The sequence below is a fragment of the Bacillus rossius genome, chromosome 2 (genome assembly GCF_032445375.1).
Source record: "Bacillus rossius redtenbacheri isolate Brsri chromosome 2, Brsri_v3, whole genome shotgun sequence".
Taxonomy (NCBI): Eukaryota; Metazoa; Arthropoda; class Insecta; order Phasmatodea; family Bacillidae; genus Bacillus; species Bacillus rossius.
In genome coordinates, this window is record NC_086331.1 from 19592446 (window position 1) to 19615014 (window position 22569).

Here is a 22569-nt window from a genome sequence, read left to right on the forward strand (position 1 = left end):
CTTATATTAACGGTAACTTGCAATTTAGAGAAAATAATCACTCAAAATGCATATAAGAAAAACATTTAAAGAACTTAATATACTCTTACCTTAAATTAGATAAATGTGTACGCACGATCCAAGCTGAATTGTTAACGTAAAACTAGGGATGGGAAAACCGATTCCCAATTTCATTCATACCTACCGATTCTACTTAAATAATCGATAATCGAGAATCAATGATAAAAGTCGATTCCCGCATGTAGCAAAAAAAATCATTTCACAACATTGCAAATCTGTCAGATACAATTATTTAACGACTCTTTGAGTGGGGTTATGACTGACTAGACGCATATATAACAGTCATATTTCCCCAAATAAACAATATCTAAAACTTGGGTCGATGTTATAAACAAGTCAAAGTACAAAAATTATTTATAAAAAAAATTATCACTGCGTATTAGGAACGGGCGTATTCTTTTCGTGATCGCGATTAAACGACGAAAAAAACGAAAAATCACCGTAAAATACAGTTTTTACGCGAAATCGCCACAACACAGCGTTTTTCCACGAAATTTAGTATTAAAATGCAAAATCGCAATGTTTTTACAGGAAATTTAAACACTGTGTAAAAGACTTGTCTCGTTACTGGTAAACAAACACCGCAACATGGCCGCCACTAAACATTAATCATAAATGCACTAAAGCAAACAAAAGCTTACACACGCTCATGTTATAATGTTAAACCCAAAAATATAGTGTAAAAATACGCAAAAGTACGGCATTTATTTTCCTTTCCGGCATAATGTTTGGATAGATATGACAAACAGGCGAAGTTTTAAAGCCTACGCACACCGCTCGGGGCACTGACGTCAGCTTGGAACAGCGACAACGGATAAATACAAAAGCAAGCAGATGATTGGGCGAACAGTGTTTGGAACAGTCTTACGTGAGTGGCCATACTACGTCAGCCGGGGGTGCTGGCATATAGTTGGAACAGCGTCGTAGTATCAACATCAAGCAGATTATAACGGGCGAACCAGGTACCAGGCTCTGTACTTCGTCACCCAGCCGTACGTGGCAGCACAAGCATTTTAAAACGCGCCAAAAAGCGGAAAAATGTAAACAAACATTCATTTTCGAATGGTGTGACGATGCTGATTAGTTGGTCAACAGTGTTTTATAGATTTTGTTGGGTCGTTACCACAACGCCGAAATAACGAATGAATTTGTGTGTGTTTCTTAAATGTAACTTAACGCTGAAATACCACAATCAAGTACAACACTTTCATTTGCTAGTTCTCTAGTTGCTTAATTTTGTTACTGTTTCATTTCACAATTTTTTTAGTTAATTTGTACCCTTCTCTAAGTTAGGCAAGTTGTATTAACGAAAATAATTTATACTGCTCAAGGAAAGCTTAAAATTTTTTTTTATTGTTTATTCCGTATTACAAAACAAATTTTAGATTAGTTTGACCCCTTTGACATATGAGCCATTAACTTCTAATGATGTAAACATTTATATGAGTTAATGTTAATAACTTAGTTGTGTACTCAAATTTGATAAATATGAATTTATGATGTATGCTACATGATATATGTATTGAAAGGTGAAAAAAAAATGTTGCAAATAGAATTTGAATTATTTAATATTAAGTTAACTAGGTGAGTATCGAGTATCGAGAATCGAAGGATTTTTTAAGGAATCGATAATCGGGTATCGGAATCGTCCCATCCCTACATAAAACCAGTACTACTTATTTGTCTTGCAGCATATTTTTTGTTGCTTGTTTGGCGCTCATGAGGTCATTCTTTGAAAAGTGTTTTTGGTAACTTAGTTCAGAGCATGACACCATGTTTGTTTTTTCCACCAACAGTGCACTATGAGTCTTTGTATTCAAGTTGCTTCGGAAGTCTGTATGGTTTTTGCAAACAATGCTGAATATGCGCTCAGTCGCAGCATTGCTGTGTGGTATAACAAGCACTGTAAGCATAACCTTAGGAAGTTCTTTGTACTACTTGTTACACCCTGATGCATCCTTTAATTTGGACATTTTTGCCCAAGCAATATCCATTCTTTCTGTCTGCAAAATGTCTTCATTTAGGGGATATACCTGGTAGAAAGAAAACTCAACTTCCAATCTATCTTTATCACAGCTAGAAAATACGTTTGGAAATAAGTCAACAAAGAAAAGTATTGATGAAAATGAAACGGTTCTTCTTTTTGAAATATCAAAAACTTCTGCATGTTTCAAAACAGGGTCAGAAATGGGAAACTTGTCAAAAATATATGTGCATGCTGCAGAATTGAAATTTCTCACACATTTATAAAACTTGTTAATGTCATCAGCAGACAAAGACCCAATTGTACTTGCCTGTTTCATGTACTGCCTTGTTGCAACACCAATCACAGGTCATCATTATGTTTTTGAATTTTTCTGTTCACAACATTTAGATCTGCAAGACATTTCAAACCACTTTCAGACTGCTTTCCCAAATAATCAGGTTTGATAAACCTCACTAGTAAATCCATGAGCAAAGAATTTAGTAGTCTAGCAACTTTGTGTATGTATGGAGCTTCTTGCTGAAGCATTACATTGTATTTTATGAAAACTGGTAGGATGTTTTTCAAAAACAAAAGATACAGTTTTGAAGGGCCACTTTCCATCACAGTTTTCACACCAACAAATCTACTGTCATGGTTTCCACTAGTATTGGCATCTTCCCCAACATGAAACATTATCTTCAGTGCTTCCCATTGCTCTAAAACCCTGTTTACCGATTCAGTGAGAGATAACCACCTAGTGCTAACATGCTTCAGTATCGTATGGCTTTTAAGTTCAGGTCCACACATCTCTTGGCAAACTTTCAAATGCATTTTTCTTTTAGAGCTCTTTTCAAAATAAAAATATACATCTACCAAGAATGATTCAACGGTGAAAGCCAATTCCAATGTTTTTGTTGCTTTCTTTGATGCCAAATGAAGCAGATGACACACACAGCCCCATATCATTGCAGGATGCTGCTGCTTCAGAAATGCAAGAACACCCTTATTCTTACCAATCATGGTGTTGGCATTATCTCATCCAAATGACACACAATTTTCCCACTTCAATGACATAATTTTCAACTCTTTGTCTAATATCTTAAATATTCCTTCCCCTGTGTTGTCAAAACACTCAACGAGTGAAAGCTGAAGTGTCATAACCTGTTCCTTTACTTCACAATAAAATGTAACCACAAAAGGATACAATTTACAATCATTATTGTCATTGCTGACATCTGTTGCCAAAGAAAAGGGTGCGTTCTGAATCCTATTTACGATACCTGCGACCGTTTCATCAGACATGCTCTTCACGATTGCGGTAGTTTTTGTTCTCCCACACGAATATTTGTCTGCTATCATCGAGTCAGGAAACATTGCTTTATATAACGGTTTTGCATAATCAGCTGCTGATAACGGCAAATTGTGTTCAAAAAGAAATTGTGTGAAATAACACACTGCACGAATAACACTTGTGTCTTCAGCAGATGTGAAAAAAGAGGTAAGTGGTTTACACTGACCTCTAAGGCGATCATTTTCTTCATGTTTTTTGGATGTGACATGACGCCTACAATCATCGCGTCCACCATGTTTTACAGAAAAATCACACTTGCACGTCTCACAAAACACTTTGTTTGTAAACGTTTTTGAAGGTTATAGGCATGGGTATTCTTCCGTGTAAGATCTCCGATACTACTGATTCGGTAGCCCGCTAGATTTCTTCGAACTTGAAGGCTCGCACATATTTTCAGTGATAGAACTTTCACGTTTCGACATTTTCTGTCATTATATCACAAATAACACGCCAAATGTAGTGTAGCATACACACGGAATCAATACACACATAACCTAACCGACACACCGGAAAATAACAAAGCAAAACAAAACGGCATAGATATATTGAGTCATCACTGGACACTTGAAAATAAAATGTTACGAAACGTGAGTCTAGGGCAATTTGTTTCACAAGTGTGACATCACACATGCATATATCTGTGGAACCACGAACACAAAATACCGCATATTGCTGTGACGTGATGTAAACAAACAGAAAAGCCATAAAATGCATTAAATCCGTAGTTTTAACCTACCATCCGTATTGCCGTAGTCAAGTAACGAAAATCGTAATAACTACGGAAAATCCGTAGTACTTGGCATCTCTGGACTTTTCCCAGTTTTCTAGTCCCGTAGCAACTACGAAACAAGAAAGAAAGAAAAAAAGAATGAAAAAAAACAGGTGTGCCAGGTGTGCAGTACCATGGTGCCAGCCTGTAGACAGTTTTATTCTAACCTATAGATAGTATAAAATTAAATTAAAAACAAATTTATTATAATCAATCCAAGCTTTGATATTTACTAAACAAATTTTCTTTATGGTGTATTTAAAAAGTGAGTAATATTTCCTGTTAATTACTCAATATTGATTGATCTATAGTTATTGATATCCTGAGATGTTATTTTGAAGTAATTATTTTGTTAGTTCATGTTTGTTTATTTCTATTTTAATCAAATATCTAATAAATACTAAAAAGTTAGGTTTCTTAAATACTTGAAAATGAAATGAAAACCAAAAATCCAGCGGTGTTATCTTGTTATTAAATTGTATAAATGGTTTTGCATTGTAAAACTAAGTAATATCATAAATGTGATTGAGAATAAAATTTATCGAAGTTGATTTACTTTTTAAAAAGTGTATAAATTGTTGTTATAATTGTTTTCATGCTATAGTAGGGGTCCTGAAAAATTAAATATAACATTTTATGGTGTGGTTATCTCAATAGTGAGCAATATTTATTGTTAGTTAGTTATTAATCATCAATAATTATTGATATCCTGAGCAGTTATTTTGAAGGGTGTAATAATTTTTTTAATTCATGTTTCTTTAGAAAATTGTCTTCTTTCTTCTTTCTCTCTTTCTCTATTTCTCTCTGCCATTTTACCCTTTATGATATACTAATGAGTCGAAGTTTGAATTGCCAAAGTAATTGCCAAAGTAGTTTCACTTTTATCACATGTACTGAGTTACACGCAATATTTTTTATTTTTTATGTCTGGAGCAGACAAACTGTGGGATCATGGTTTTAGAGCGGTGAATTTTGTGTCACCTTTCTACCTTGGAACTGTATTCATGTGAAAATTGGTAACCATTTTTAGAGAATAATTAAATCCACAACAAATGTTAGGTTTTTTTTTTATGATGACAAGCCTCAAAATTGCAACATACCTTCTGCAGCACACAACAGAAAATCTTTAAAAGTTTTTTTTTTTTTTTTTTTACTGTTACTATCAGTTTGCCTCGTTGGGCCACTCTGACATGTAACATCTTGCTCGACTAAGCCTAAATTTCTTTACCTATTAACATAAAAACACAAGTTATTAAATAGTTATTTTATAGTTAAATGAGCTCATTTTATCTACCCTAAAAGAGTGTGTCTCTAATCATCACACAAATGTAACATCTCTCTCTCTCTAAGTTGTGTATATTTCATACACTTAAACTAATGGTATTAGTCAAAATGTAAGATATTGAAAGATTGATACATGTACACGTATTCCTTTATGGTTGTGTATACTGGTCAACAGGGAGAATGTATACCAATTTCAACCCCTAAAGTCTCTGCATTCATTGTATAAAAATTAAAAAAAGTTCATATAAGATGAATTAATTTTTTATTGATAGAAGTTCAGTGAGTAAGAGAAGTTTGAATGTACAGGTTATCGTAACTGTTAACACATATCATTCACAGTTATGTACAGCTAGTAATTTATAAAAAAAAACAAGATGTGTGGTTTACCTATGGATGGCCTGACAATAGCCACTGGGAGGTTGCCAGACTCTTTGAGCAGCATGCTTTCGGCCAGCGCCTTCGTGAACGTGTATGTGTTTGGACGGTTGCCTATCAGCTTGGGAGTGAGAGCTTGAACCAGATCGTCATCCATCCATTCCATACACTGAATTATTTTCTCCGGATCATACGGCGGAGCGTAGATCACCTCGTTCACTTCTTCTCTATCACAGTTGCAATATGCAGTGGACACGTGAATCAGGACCTAAAAATTTAACATTGTTCAATAATTGTCAGCTCAAAGAGGAACTTTTTTTTTCCTTCAGTATCTTGCAGCAGCAACATGTTAAGTTCAGTAGAATTATAATGAACAAATATTATCATCTTTGGCAGAATAACATGAAGAAAATAAGAATTTATACTAGCGAAAAAATTATATCTAAATGTTTTTTGAAAATTTTAAAGCAAAAAGGTAAAAATTAAAAAAATAAATACAATTGCAAATAAAGTAAAATACACTAAACATATAAAGTAAATTTTGCACAGAGAGTCCAAAGAAAGAAAAAAATTCACAATTTGCACAAAATCGTCAAACAGTAGGTGTAAAACGGCTCCTCGGTAGTAACCTACACTTATCATAAAAAACATTAAAACAATGTTACAAACATGGCTATACTTTACTTCCGTACTTACCTCGAGACTCAGCATTCGATGACACAGTTCTACCAATCTCTTGGTTCCTAGCATGTTGATCGTCACAGACAGTTTCAGGGCTTCGTCAAACTTGACAGTAGCGGCTGAGTGAAACACCACAGATACGTAGCGAATCAAAAGGTTCTGATCCGACTGACTGATGCCCAGTTCCGGCTCTGTCACATCTCCTTGGATTGGAATTATTTTGTTCAGATCAAGAGGGCGCTCATTGCGAATACGATCAAACAACTAAACAAACAAATCAAATTTTCTATCACAATATGAATTACTATTATTACATAATGTAATTGATGTCTGCTATTATACTTATAAATCAATATACATAATATAACATCTAAAAGTGTCTAAAATAATAAATTAACTTTAACGAATGTATTTTTATTTCCTACATCTTATACCTAATATAGTCCTGCATACACTGATTATGTTACTATAAATGAGAACCTTGCATCTGAAAAGGTAATGATTATTTTTCTTAAATGCAAAATAATGGACAAAATGGGTGATATTATTTCAGTAAGACCTAGTCCAATGGTAAGCCGTCACATGCAATTTTTTACACTAAATGTAATTAATTGTGTGGACTTTCTTTGGAGTGAAGTTTCAATAAGTCAAATGTTCAGATGCTTATCAAGTTTTTATTTCCCTCTTAACATTTCAAATTTTTCTACCTAAATTTAACAATACTTAAATTATTTGAAACCTGATAACTGATGCACTTACACGACCAATTTTAAAATATTTAAAATAGCACTACAATAAGTCAAAATACACAGTTAAACTGATGCACTTACACGACCAATTTTAAAATATTTAAAATAGCACTACAATAAGTCAAATTAAATTATGTGCATTAGACAAAATTTTGAACTGACCATTTGCTTTATGCCTTAAAATTAGTCCAACTAACCTATTATGACTTTTACAATCACATTTTTTTATGGGGGATTCAAATAGTTTTAGAACCAAACATATTTGCTTACTTTATGTATTTAGTTTTGGCTTTTTCCTTATACGAGGGTGATTTTGTAGCATAATACAATCACCAAGGATTTCAAGCACGCATAAATAAATTTGCAGCATCATAATTTATATTGATTTTCAGCATTACAAATATTTTTATAATAAAATAGTTGTAGTTCTTGAATCTAAAGATTACTGAAACTAAATATGAAATATTTTGTTAATGATTTTATATAAAAGAGGTTACTGACACCATTGCCTATTGCCAGAAGGCTTAGTAGGGGACAACTTACAAAGTAACTAATCCTAAAAACATCCATGCCTATGATGGCATTCAACTTACAACCTCAAAGCAAAGTATGACCTGTACATAACCGAAGCCAGGTTTTGGTGGTAATAACTTAATATCGGTATATTCTTCTAAATAAAAACGTACAGGCAATAATTGTTTAAGGTGACAGGACCAGTATTATCGAGGGTCCGAAAAACCTGAATAATATGGTGGCTCATAAATTAATATGAAGAAACTATGGAATACACTGGCGGGAAAACGGGAGAACCTAGAAAAAACACACCAGCTCACGACAGTATTTGCCACATTTTCCATTTGTGAAAAACCCCATTTTAAGGCCACATGAGCCTAATGCTTGAACGATCACACCCACCAAGAACCCATTAGAAATATCTATGTAAGCAAACAAAGCACTGCATGACAATTCAGTTGTATGAGTAAGCGCATCAGTGTTCAAAGCCTAGTCCAATTTAGGTAAATTAGAAACGGTGAGAATGGAGAGTTGGTGGATACGGGAAATGGGAGCACCCCGAGAATACCCACAATGTCATAGAACTGGTTTCAACCCTGCTGGGGATCAAACCCAGTGGGAAGGAAGACGGAAGCTGCGACACTGACCGGCGACTGCAGCAGCTCGCAGAGGCGGGTGGCCACGTCCTGTCCCCTCTTGGGCCGCATCAGCAAGTAGATGTTCTTGATGCCGGGGCAGGACCGCAGCAGCTTCTCCACCAGCACCTTTCCCATGAAACCCGTGCCGCCCGTCACGAAGATGGACCGGTCCTGATAGAACTGGCTCACCGAAGTGTAGTTGTCAGCTGCCATCTGCACAAGGGAAAACACTCAGCACTGACCAACATCAAATTACTCCTGTTCTCTGAGTAATTTAAAAAGCCACGAAAAACAGGGTTGTCATACACAACATTTATTATAATTATTCTGTACAATTTGGTCATCAGCAGCACTATACTATACCTTCGAACCATACAGATTTTTATTCCATTTAAATTTTTTATTTGTTTCAAGAAAACATCACCATTAGTTAACTTTTCACAAAGGAAATTCAGACTTTCCTGTATCAGCTGACTATGAACATACCTAAATATCTCACATCTCCCATTCATTAAGAAAGTCTAGTCTATGTATCAAATCAAAGTGTTCCAAAAACCTTTAATTTATAATTGAGTACATCTGGAAGCGGTATACATGCTCTAAAAAAACCTTAAACTTTTTGTAATTATTAAGGGTATGGATTGACTTTTCCAACTTTCTTGAAACAAGTTTCCTGAGGATTTGTATGGTTTCACTACCTTTGTTGGTACATATGGTGATTTCTCAAGCTTAATGTAGCCTACTGCATCCCAGAAAATTCCTCCCATGAACCTTAATTTGCTTGCTCTATGGTTGCAGAATACTCATGCAAGGCCAGCACAAACTAATGGCTGTAGCACATTTCAGTTGTGGCTGTGAGAAATAGTCAGCCTGATTACGTATGTTACGACTACCTCTGCATGCTGAGTGTATTGCCTATATCCCAGGCACTGTATCATTAATCCTGAAAATTATTACTTTTTATTGCACAGAAAATTGTCTCCTATAAAGTTGAAACAAGAGGATTTTTTTTATTCTGCTCTTCTCAATCAGACCACATCAAATATCTATAACATTGGAATGCATCAATGTTGTATGCAATAAGATGGCCTCACCCCATATTCTAATGAAGGGAAAGCAGTGTTATCAAAGGTTTGTTGATATGTTAAAGAATTCGATAGCATGAATCCATGTAATCATAATTTACTTTGCAATAGTTTTCTACACTAAGCATAAACACAATTGTTAAACCTAATTTTCAAGAGTTAATATTACCCTGATGTAAATGGTAAATGGCATATATATATATATATATATATATATATATATATATATATATATATATATATATATATATACATACATACACACACACACACATACACACATATATAAATAAATAAATAATCTCAATAGGAGATAATCTCAAGAAATATGTTGAGTATGTTTTTGAACAAATTGAATATTCAAATCTGATAACTCCAACTATAGTACCATTTTAAGAAGCCGTGTATGTGGCTGCCTGTACAGTTGTTTATAGTAGGTGATCAAATTATTGTACAACTGTACAACACTGCCCCTATTACACAATTTTCCTGGTAATTTTTTATTTCATTTTATAACCTAAACCATGACAGATGTAAATATATTAAAATAATAATTTTAAAGTAGTATTTTGAATTTTGCAGACATATTTGTTCTTTGATGAACCATTTTCATGAACAGGTAGCCATAACACTTGCAATAAATTTGCTTAAATAATTAAAAACAAATGATTCAATGAAAATTGTACATACTTTATAAATTTGCAACTCATATATTATAATCTTATGTGATTAATGGCTATGAAATATAATACACATAATTGGTATTTAAATAAAATATCTAAGTACAACTCAACATATGTCAAAATGTAGAATAAGACTTGGGAATATAATCAACACAACTTAAGTGGGGAATATAGCATCTGAAAAAAACCAGCACTTACAGCATATTGGAGGTGACATGTGTTAATAGATCAGTATGCATGGTGAACAAATGCATCAAGACCACGGTTTTAAGTTCAATTTCAGATGCTGGCAGTCTTCAGCTATAGAAAAATGCATCAAAAGCCAGGCAGTGATAACGCAAAAAAAATTATCCTGTCAATAATTGCTACAGTCTTACCCTTGGGTCAGTTGCCAGAACCACAAGCCCTACCATCCTGAAGGTCTTACAAGGAGTTTGCTCATTTTGGACAATGATCTCAGAAGTGAGCTTTGACCACAACATTGAGCAGACTTTTATAATGCTGTATTCAAATAGTTGGATATAACTTACCGATGTATACTTTCACATTAATTAATTTTTTGACATAATATAACTTTACTGCCAACAACCAGGACACATTAGTGGTAGGAGTCACAGTGCAATTGGAAAACCATTTAGAATTAATGCATTGTTTTGCACACGAGAACAAGATGAATAAAATTAAAAAAATTGTTGTGTGCTGGGAACCATTTTGATGCTACGTCAAGTCAGAACTGAATCCGTCAATAAAATATGGTTTAATGTCTCATAAACACAGAGATCATTACAAATGGTGGGATGTAGCAGTGACAATATGAGCAGTGACAATATGAGCAGTGACAATTTGAGCAGTGACAATTTGAGCCCACCAGGATGGAGAGTGATTCGACCACCAAACTACCGTGGCTTTCAGAGTCCAGCTTGGTAGAGAAGAGGCAAACCATCGCCAATCTGGTACAGTCTTCACCACATAGTTCAGTGTCTTACTTAACACACATGGCTGCCAAACCAAAATAATGAGAAATGCAATATACTCCATTCACAGCAGTTGCTTACGATGATAGTTACAACTTAATCACAGAGTTTGATTTATTCTGTATGATATATAGTTGACAAAAATCTAAAAAAAAATTACCTTTCTCTCCAAAACTTAACAAATCAAAAATCTTCGATCAGAACAATGCAGGTGGTATAAATCTTCTATTCCAGTAGCAAAATACTACATTAATTTTAACAAATCACAAAAATTTCCTTGTTTATATTTCATTTTCACAATTATCGTTGCAACTATTGAATGCCAAATCTTTCCTGGAAAACAAGCACATTTCAAAAATTAGAGAACATATAAATGGTACACAAACAACAGGTCACAGAAATAGCAACTTAAAACATTAACTGTAAAAAAATCTTGCTAGGTCATTATTTCAGCAGTTAAAATGTTAATTTACATAAAAGTACATAGTAACAGAAGGATCTGAGCAGTCCTTGATAAAATAATTTATCGATTTTAAAATAATAATAAAGTAAAAAATATGTTAGTCTGACCCATTTGGAGAGAATTATTGACTTCTCGTAAATGTGTGTCATAATACATGCCTAACTGCCAATATTAAGAATATTATATTATATAATGTCATTATTTGGTTGATATCAAATAAACATATCATGCTGAAATAAAGCAAAGTTAACAGTTTTACTTTGTTTCGTTATTTATTAGTGTTGAATAATTTAGTGACTGGGCACATACAAGATGACTGTTTATTCATAAATTTCACCAAAAATTTTGGACCTGATGGACCTTGGCAATACTTAAGTACGATATGTCAATATGTAATGCATAACATTACTACTTACCATATCTTTACAGATACAGAATTTGTCACTCAGATTTAGAAGGTAGACTGTTTGGAAGATGATGAATGAAGATTCATCCAGGGTACATAAAATATCTGAAACAGAAAATTGTAACAACTGCAAGGACTTATTTTCTTTAATCAAAGGAGAACTAAAATGACTACATGGACTATTTTTTCATTACTGCTACTAAAACATTCTTGTTAAAATTGTCACAAATAGAGGATTTAAAACATCAAGAAAAAATGCACATATTCCACTATGTATTATTTGTACACAAACCATGTTTACATTACTAAAGAAAATTTGTTTCTACAATGGTAAGGGTTTTTATTTCAATGCTTAATTGACGTCACGTGCCGTCCATTTACGTAAGGCATGCCATGCGTGCCTGGTCAGGTTACTAGAGTCCTCGCTACCAGCCCCCCTCTGCTCCCCGCGCACCGTCCCGCCTCTGGTTATTGTCACCTTTAGCGACCTGGAGTGGCGTGATTAAGCGTCGCTGTTCTGGGTGTTTAGAGCGTCGGGTCGGCCCGAGATCACGTGACACATCACAGCAACTCTCATCCCTTCGAGAAGGACGCCACGGGTGTATAAGCAACGACGTCGGCCTCCGCGTTGAGTTCCGAGAGTTTGGGGAGTTCCGAGAGTTCAGTGAGTTCCGAGAGTTCAAGTTCGGAGAGTTCCGCGAGTGAAGGGAAGTACGATATCGGCGAAGAGGGTGAGAGACCCCCTCGAGAGTGGCGCGACGAGGGGCGACGGGATCTTGAGAGTGCAACTGAGTGGCGCGAGGCTGTGTGTGTGAGGACAGGCGCAAGGTAAGAGGCGAACCACTGTCGAGCCTAGCTCCAGTGAGGAGTGCAAACTGTGGAACTTGACAGACATTGAGTGACTTCCGAATAAACAATTTTAAGTGTAAGTGATTCTTAATAGCCTACAGCAATGTTCCCACCAAAATAGCTAATAGGGTCTAAGTTCAATAAAACTTATATACAAACCTTATATTATTTTTAAAAAACTCTGTGCACCCGTATCTGTATCTAAATGTCAAAAAATGAGAGATATGCAAGTTAGTATCAAAATATTTGTAAAACTCGGATAATTCTGGACTCTACCCGTCGGAGAACATATCAGATATTTAGCAAACAGAAAACCTGCCTGTCATCAAAACCCTTGATATAAAGAATATTTGGTGAAATGGTAGCCCACCTCACTCACATTCAGGCCTTTGCAAGTTTGAGATTATGGTTTTCCTGCTAGTATTTCCATTCCTACTCGGGGCAAATTTCTGTGCTGCTCCTTAAGGCTCTGTCTCACATGCCATGTGGATTTTTTTTTATTTTCATTTTATTCACACTTCTTTTAGTTAATAGATATTTATGTAAATTTAACATGAAACCTTTCCTGTATTTGTTGTTTTGTCCCAAATATTTTCACAGGTATTCACTAAGTATATTATAATAGGTGTAAAAAGTTGCGCTTGTGTTTGTAATTATTATTGCTTGCACTGTCCAGTATAAAACATATTTGTTACTAACTACAGTGAGAAAGAGCAGTGGCAAGACAATGAAACCGCAAGATCAAATCCTGGACTAACCATCCGGACTCTGGTTTTCATTGGTTTCCCAAAATCTCTCTATGGTTCAGAACTAGGTGTTTGTGATGTCCCTTTCACCTTCATTTCGCGGAAGGCAAAGGTAAACCACCGCAGAATCATCATGCCTTGGCACGCATAGGGACGTCACGCTGTCATCACCATGGCGTCGCCTGTGCTTACGACACCCAATGATGGGTAACATGATTCATCATCATAATTAATCCACTTCTCACTGAAATTAAATAAATATAAATATTTACTTATTTTAAAGTAAACACGTTTGCATAGATGACATATCTGTATCCAACCACAGATACAGCGGGTTGGACGTGCTATGATGAAATGATCAATTAACATTGTTCACGATTTTGGCAATTGGATTACTGACTCAACTACGGGGGAGTACCCTCAATGGCGACATGAACGAGGCCCCGGCGGGTCTGGGCAACGTCCGCAACGTCCGCCACGTCGCCCACTCGTGGGACTCCGGCCATGACCCGACGGCGTGGTCACCGCTCGGCCACCGATTCAGAGAGATTCACGAGGCACGTAGTGAACCCGGGCTTCAATTCTGTCGCGCTTGTTAGGAGGCACGTAGTGAACCCGGGCTTCAATTCTGTCGCGCTTGTTAGGAGGCACGTAGTGAACCCGGGCTTCAATTCTGTCGCGCTTGTTAGGAGGCACGTAGTGAACCCGGGCTTCAATTCTGTCGCGCTTGTTAGGAGGCACGTAGTGAACCCGGGCTTCAATTCTGTCGCGCTTGTTAGGAGGCACGTAGTGAACCCGGGCTTCAATTCTGTCGCGCTTGTTAGGAGGCACGTAGTGAACCCGGGCTTCAATTCTGTCGCGCTTGTTAGGAGGCACGTAGTGAACCCGGGCTTCAATTCTGTCGCGCTTGTTAGGAGGCACGTAGTGAACCCGGGCTTCAATTGTCACGCTTGCCATTTTTTTTTATTCGGGCTAAACGTCTCGCCGACAGTAGAAGGCACAGGAATAGACCATGTTCTATGGTAAGAGACCATCCCAGCATCGCCTGGAGTGAATCCGGGGAACCACGCTCTACCAGGAGAGTCCAGGGACTTATCACTACGCACCTCGGCCCAGCACGGGTTGTGCGACACGCCCGAGACGACCATTAGCCGGAGATAAAGGCCACTGCATAAGACATGCGGAACCAAGAACCAACTTGGCCTCTCGCCAAGGCAGCAGCCAATGAGAAGATGGCCCGGCAGGCCGCTGAACCTTGCCCGAGGCCATCTTCGCGGCGAAAGGAACGCCGAAGGGATATCCACTTACTGGCGCTCGAGCCAGGGGCAGAGGCCACGGGAAGCCTACGATTCACTCGTCCTTCTGGACATACCCGAATACCCACGTTGGCAAGCCTTCTTTCAACAGACGAGAGAGCCAAACTCCCGATCATGCATCTTCGGTTTTTTTTGTTCATTGTAAATAAATATAAAACTCATGATAACTAATGGTCAATTTGGTTAGTTTAGCTACATTACAAATACTTTAGAACATTGTGGACGGTTGTTTTGGTTAGGATAGCTACATTAAAGATACTGTGAAATCATGTAAACGGTTTCCCCCAAATAAATACACCTGTTGTGGTATGAAAAAAAAAAAAGCGAGCACGAACTTCGGGGAACTTCGGGTTTGGCTCTCTCGTCTGTTGAAAGAAGGCTTGCCAGCGTGGGTATTCGGGTATGTCCAGAAGGACGAGTGAATCGTAGGCTTCCCCAGAGGCCACGGCATTCGCCGTCCGCCGAGGCGACCAGGCTTCTGTTCCCGGCGGGGAAGCATGGTGGGACGGCGTGGGACGTCAACAGTGCGCTCCATCACTGCTCCGTCTCACCGTTCCACACCTAGTCCGCCGCTAGTTACCTCGATGTCAACGAGACTATACTACGTAAACATTCATTCATTCAATTACTATTTATTCATTCACGCGAGGAAGAGGCATCCCGTCTCGGCTCCACAGAATCCTACGGACAGCCCAGCCATTTCGCTTCTGTGAGCTTGCCATCAATTATCGTTATCATTACTACACGCTCCGTGACTTGTCGACAGTCATTACAGTCTGAAACACGCCAACAGCATGGTTCAGGAACACTGCGAAAGTCATCGCCTATAGGCTCGGTATATAACCTAGTTTGGTGCCATCCCGACAAAGACCGGTATATGCGCTTAAACTAATTATTACTAGAATTTTACATTTACGACAATATGGGCATTAAACTATAAGAGGTGATTTTATAAACAACTATCACTGCTAATAACTTCATTTTAGTACGATTATTTTGTTAACACCAATAAGCACGATTGTTTTTTTTGACTGGATTTAAAAAAAATGCATATAGAAGTGCTTACACATATGTGCTAAAAATGAGAAAGATTTTCGTACGCCACATGCATCACAAAAAATAAATGAACTAGGGCAGACAGTTTCCTGACGTGCATGCCCATAAAAAATTTCTAACAGACAGGAATTTTTAAACGATATTAATATGACTTTCAGCAGTTATGTGGTCACAGAAATGACACACAAGCGCTTGACTGCAGTTGTTACTAGTAACTGGACACGAGTAAGAGAAGCGCTAAGGTCGACAACTCCACGCGCACTAAGTGCATCTTCGTCTCTTCGGCGCAAGGCAGTGATCACGCCTTTAGTCTTTCTTCTGTAAGTGACGCATGACAATAAAATTTAACTGCTGGGAATCAATAAATGGGATACTCACTAACTAAATTCACAAAAGTCTCGAAAGGTCGAAAAAAAATGGTGTTGGCAGATGTGTGTCACTGTAATTTCAAACTAAACACGACAACGAGCTGATAAGAAAAGATCCCTCTGGCTACGAGTATCAATACTAGCCTTGTGTTATCTTACGCACAGAATCAAAGTTTAATCTAGGCGTGTCTGCAACCTTTGCTTTGCGATATGAAAGTACAGCAGATGAAGAAAAAAAACTCGAGTGAAACTAATTTCTGATGTTTTAGCAGCACGTAGTATCACGACTAAAAAGTGATGGCTACATTTTAATTTCAGAATGTGCATTTACTTTTTTTTTACTCAAACGAAGTGTCATTTAACAAAGCTATTTTAGTACTAATTGTTTATATTAAATAATTTTAAAGGAAGGTAGTTTAGAGTACTGCAGTATCCATTTTTATATATTTAAACTATGCTGCGGCATTAATTTTAATTATTCCACGGCAAAGACTTGTAAAATATATCTTACTCATAGTGTTACGAAATTTCACTGAGCAACTTTTTTTCCAAAACTTTTTTTTTGTAAAATGAGTGAACCTGTTTAATTGTTTGTTCTATAGAATAGTTATAATTGTGAAATCGATTCATACAAACCCTGCTATGAAACTTGTCGAAAGCCGTTTCAATGCTGTTTTATCGTTGGATACAGTTTTATCTACTCTTATTATCACAGAGTCCAACCCGTTGTCTCGTGGTTACAGCTCCTGGCTAGTGAGCCACGGTCCATCGTTGGATTCACGCAATGTTAGTAGAGAGAGGTTGCCTCGATCGCTTGCGCATCGTTCTGCGCATCGCGTCACTTGCAGCCCCGGCTCGGCTTGCCAGCCAGTCCGCTCCTATCAGTTACTTAGTTTACAAGCACATCTGCTCGTAATAACGTGTCAAACTACAGCGTAATGCAGGGAGAATTATTGTTGTGAGGAGTTTAATTGAGAGTGCGTGTGTTATAAAATGTTAGTGTTGCTTATATCATAAGTGCACAGGTGCTTCGTTAATTATAACTAGCAGGCAAAATGTAAGAACACGAATATTTAAAGTGAATTTGTTTTGTTAGGCTAAACGCTGTTGAAAAGTTGTATTTAAACATTAAAATGCCAGGTACGCGGTGTACAGTGGCTGTGTGTACAAATAGTTTGGTAAAAACAAAATCTTTACCTGAAACAAATCATATCAAATATCATAGATTCCCACGCGATGATCATCAGTTGAAAGTGTGGGTTCAGAAATGCCGACGTGATGGTGAGTGGAATCCAAAAACAACTTACATATGTTCAGATCACTTTACAGGTGATCATTACGAGCCCGACTTGAAAGCTGAGTTGTTAAATACATGCGCTAAAATACGTCTTAAACCAAATGCTGTACCTTCATTAAAACTTGGAATTACAACACCTGTAGAAACATTGGAAAGTCGTGTGCGCCGAGAAGACCGAGTTAAATGCAGGGAAAACAAAAAAAAAAATGTGTTATGTAAATTAATCGTAGATTCAAATGAAAATGTAAGTGAGGAAGAAACATGTTCTTGTAGTCAGTTAAAGCATTCAAAGTCTTGTTCTAACAATGACTCGGTTGAAATGCTTAGGAAGGAAATCCAAATTCTTAAAGAAAATTTGTTTCTTGCTGAAAGAAAGTCAGTTTTAAATTTGGAAGTCATGAAAAAACTCAAAAAAGAAAACGCAAATATCAAAAACAAACAAAAAAAACCGTTCTTCGTTAAGAGTTCCGCATGCGGAATATTCTTTCAAGTGTTTTTTTTTTCTTCAAAAAATTAAATTGACTTATTACTTTCGTTAAAAAAAAGAGTAAACTGGACCAATGAGGAAATAGCTCTCGCTTTCACTTTGCGTCATTTGAGTAAGCGATGTTATTAATTTTTAAAACAGAAACTTAACTTTCCATTGCCTGGACTTTCAACTATTCAACGATGGGCATCTTCATTTCACATGAGAAAAGGTATCCTAGTAAAATATGTTTGAACTTTTGAATGTAGCACGTTCTTCGTTGCTAGACTTCGAACGCATTGTTGTTCTTTGACGAAGTAAACGTGAAGAAAACGCTCCAGTATGATGCAAAAGAGGATGAAACGATTACACGAAAAACTGCTCTATTCATGTTAGAAATTTATTTTTAAATCTTACTTCAGTTTATTTATATTGCAAACATTCCCAAAACGTTTTAATGAGCTATGGCTACTTTTATTAAACACTAAGAAATTGATATGCAATTATTTTAAATATTATAATCTTGCTGAGAAATAAATACAAAAAACCATTTTGTTTACTAGTTTCATATTAATTATATTAATTTTTAAAAATTCATGGATTCATCATTGATATTTTGAAAATGTTTACTGTCATTGAAAAAATATGTTGAAATTAATAATTCATCCTTGTTTTCAGCCACAGCATGTTGTCCTTTGAAAAGCATATCAAAACTATTATAATTAACAGTAATCTACAAAGCATAAATGAAATACTATAAGTATTGCGTATCAGACGAGCCGAGCTGATAAGAGAGAGCCATCAGTCAGCAGGTGTAGTATTACGGCTGGGAACGGCGGGGCTGCAGATGACGTCAGAGCGGAGTGTCGGGCTGTCTACATTGTTCTTATGGGATCGAGACAACCTCTACTAACCTTGGGATTCACGCCCGGGTCGGGGGTTATCACTTGAGGTGGATGTCGTACCCCAGGTCCAGACGGGGTGTTCGGTGTGTTCGGTGTGTTCGGTGTGTTCGGTGTGTTCGGTGTGTTCGGTGTGTTCGGTGTGTTCGGTGTGTTCGGTGTGTTCGGTGTGTTCGGTGTGTTCGGTGTGTTCGGTGTGTTCGGTGTGTTCGGTGTGTTCGGTGTGTTCGGGGTGTTCGGGGTGTTCGGGGTGTTCGGGGTGTTCGGGGTGTTCGGGGTGTTCGGGGTGTTCGGGGTGTTCGGGGTGTTCGGGGTGTTCGGGGTGTTCGGGGTGATCGGGGTGTTCGGGGTGTTCGGTGTGTTCGGTGTGTTCGGTGTGTTCGGTGTGTTCGGTGTGTTCGGTGTGTTCGGTGTGTTCGGTGTGTTCGGTGTGTTCGGTGTGTTCGGTGTGTTCGGTGTGTTCGGTGTGTTCGGTGTGTTCGGTGTGTTCGGTGTGTTCGGTGTGTTCGGGGTGTTCGGTGTGTTCGGTGTGTTCGGTGTGTTCGGTGTGTTCGGTGTGTTCGGTGTGTTCGGGGTGTTCGGGGTGTTCGGGGTGTTCGGGGTGTTCGGGGTGTTCGGGGTGTTCGGTGTGTTCGGTGTGTTCGGTGTGTTCGGTGTGTTCGGTGTGTTCGGTGTGTTCGGTGTGTTCGGTGTGTTCGGTGTGTTCGGTGTGTTCGGTGTGTTCGGTGTGTTCGGTGTGTTCGGTGTGTTCGGGGTGTTCGGTGTGTTCGGGGTGTTCGGTGTGTTCGGGGTGTTCGGTGTGTTCGGGGTGTTCGGTGTGTTCGGTGTGTTCGGTGTGTTCGGTGTGTTCGGTGTGTTCGGGGTGTTCGGTGTGTTCGGGGTGTTCGGGGTGTTCGGTGTGTTCGGGGTGTTCGGTGTGTTCGGTGTGTTCGGGGTGTTCGGTGTGTTCGGGGTGTTCGGGGTGTTCGGTGTGTTCGGTGTGTTCGGTGTGTTCTGCGTGTTCTGGGTGTTGTGTCGTCCGCCTGCCTGCTGCGCCTCCCTGGCCAGCCCTCGAGTGCTGACCTCCCGCAGGGGCGGACAACTCTTTCAATTTTGGGGAGGAGGTGATATTGGTAACGAAGGGGGGGGGGGGGGGGGTTAACCGGGTGGTTTTGCGTAGTATGTATAGAATACCTCCCAGTTACACGGAGAATCAATAATTTGGGAACTTAAGAGCCCCTTAGGCTATGTTAACGCATTTAAGACTTCTTAAATCCTTTTATATATATATATATACACACACACACACTAGTTATTTTTAGTTACAACTGTTAGGGAGAACGATTTGCCCCCCGCACCACACATAGAACTGTCACTGACCTCCCTGTGGTAACGGCTGGGTATTCAAAACCCGCCTAAGGACTGTTTACCCCATCGTCGATAGTAAATTTATCCCTCTTCTCCAAAATTCCTTGCTTATAGTAACTTACACGGCCAATTTATTCACTAATTGTAAGATATGATGATTCACAATCTGACTTAGCTAACTTAATAATTCTGGCTAGATTACACAAATAATGTAAAACACAGCTAGTCAGCATCAATAAATCCTTACTAGAGTTCAATACAGTCTTAAAAATACTTCATAATCTGAAAATATTTAGTTCTATGCAACACAGCTCACGATGGTTTGTTGGTGTGAACACAGACTTTTAAGGCAGAGCGTGGTTTCTTTGTTGTGCAGTGAGCAACTTTGGGACCTTCAGGTGAAGCAAGAGCGTTCAATGCGTTGAAAGTTCGTGCAGGTAGTCGGCAAAGACATCAAGAAGTGCATCTGGCCAATGCTTTGAAATTTCAATTTCTTAATCACTCGTAGAACGAGTTAACTTCACAACTAAACACTTAAAAAAATAAATAAAAAAACGGCGCTGCAATACAATTCAAGTACTGAGTGGGCGCATTTAGAACGATTTATCCACACCTTGAATATACCAACCATCATTTTTTTTTAATTTCTCTTTCTGAAGGGCTGATATTGTCAGAGTCCTGCTGGTTAGTGTACTTTGCTTCTCATGGAGTGAAACCTCGCACTCAAACAGTCGCAGGCCCTCCGTTAAGGGTTGTATGCAGAGGCAAACTTTTATTGCGAAAAAAAATCTGAACGCCCATTAGACTGCAATGAGGTAAGTCCGCGCCTTGTAATTGGCGGTCGTCTGAAAGAGAAGGCATTGCCTTATTTTAACAAGCATTTTTTTTTTTTTGCGCGTTTGCTTATGCGTGATTGGTGTGCTGACAGAAGACATACACCTCGAAGAAACTCGGCCATCATGAAACACGACGATGCTACCGTGTTTTAACTCTCGGCTAGTCTCGAAATCTTTTTGACGTGACAACGTCTAATAAATAGGGTCCGGAAAAATTCGCGGGATCAATGACCTGTAGGATGAACTCCATAGTTCTACGTACACTCGGTCAAATGCCACCCACTCATTGGCTGCTGTCTTGTTAGACGTCCCAACATAGCAGCCTGTGATTCGATAAAGCTTTGGTTGGGTGTTTCGCATTGGCCCAGAGTCATCCAGGTGAATTGTGAGCCAATAGCAGAGGCAGCACTATTTGTGCTTTAGCCTATCGCGAAATGAATTCGCGAATTTTTCCGATCTCTACTAATAAATCAATGAACGCCGGCTGCACGCACGAAAAAGTGTCCCGTTACGCACATTGTTCCGTTATTCTGTGTCCCGTTACGCACATTGTTCCGTTACGCTGTGTCCCGTCACGCACATTGTTACGTTACGCTGTCCCGTTACGCTCATTATACGTTTGCGCCGCATCTATCTCTCTTCCACTCGACTGTTTATAAAGTGAAGTGAAAAGTTAATATGGTTTTCATTGCTTATTACAACAACAATTTCGGCAATAAAGGTTAATTATTCTTGCATTTTAAAAAATCTTATTACTAGTATAATTTCAAGTATTTAATCTTTTATTATTAAAATAAAAATGATTCAATTTTATTCATAAAGTATGCAATCATTTCATCAATGTTTTGTTATGACGTTGTCACGTTAAACTATCGTCCGTAAACCAACTTTACAGACAACCAATTTTTTTGCGAAAAATACATTCCCCTTGGCATGTGTTAATATCATCCTCTAAAAATATTATATATAGGCAGGCCACGACTCTTCCAGCGTGGCTGAAATTCGCTCGTCTGTGTACATAGTAAGAAGATAATAGGCAGAGCAGATCTGTCGGAGAACCACTAAGGAGCGTAACAGAATGAGGAAGCCGTCTCGCCGCGCTCGTGACCAAGATCGCAAAGCCTCGCGTCACAATGTTAACATCCAGGCTCTCCCGACTTTTCCCCGGCATTAGCGAAATAATCCACGTTTTTTGTTGCCTTTACTACACGTCCACCAAACGTCACATTATCTGCATTCTTAAGACAGCTTATCCAGATAACCATTCTGCAGCTCGGCTCCTATCTCACTTCTGTTTACTGGTGTGTAAGCACCTTAACTTTCGGTATACGGCATTTGGCAGGAGTAAATTCGTGAAAATGGAACGGACGTCAATAAACGGAAATGTGA

The 22569-nt window shown here is 38.2% G+C and overlaps 1 protein-coding gene across 3 annotated transcripts in view; it reads right to left on the reverse strand.

The window, feature by feature from the left end:
* LOC134529149 (putative fatty acyl-CoA reductase CG5065) overlaps nt 1–22569 on the reverse strand; it is a 226927-nt gene that overhangs the window by 19355 nt on the left and 185003 nt on the right. For all 3 annotated transcript variants that reach the window (XM_063362922.1, XM_063362920.1, XM_063362921.1), the window contains 5 exons: nt 12008–12102; nt 11289–11461; nt 8396–8599; nt 6502–6750; nt 5818–6073 (listed from right to left, as the gene is read on the reverse strand). In XM_063362922.1, the coding sequence (XP_063218992.1) occupies nt 5818–6073; nt 6502–6750; nt 8396–8599 (709 nt within the window). In that variant the 5' untranslated portion in view covers nt 11289–11461; nt 12008–12102. The remainder of the gene's footprint in view (nt 1–5817; nt 6074–6501; nt 6751–8395; nt 8600–11288; nt 11462–12007; nt 12103–22569) is intronic.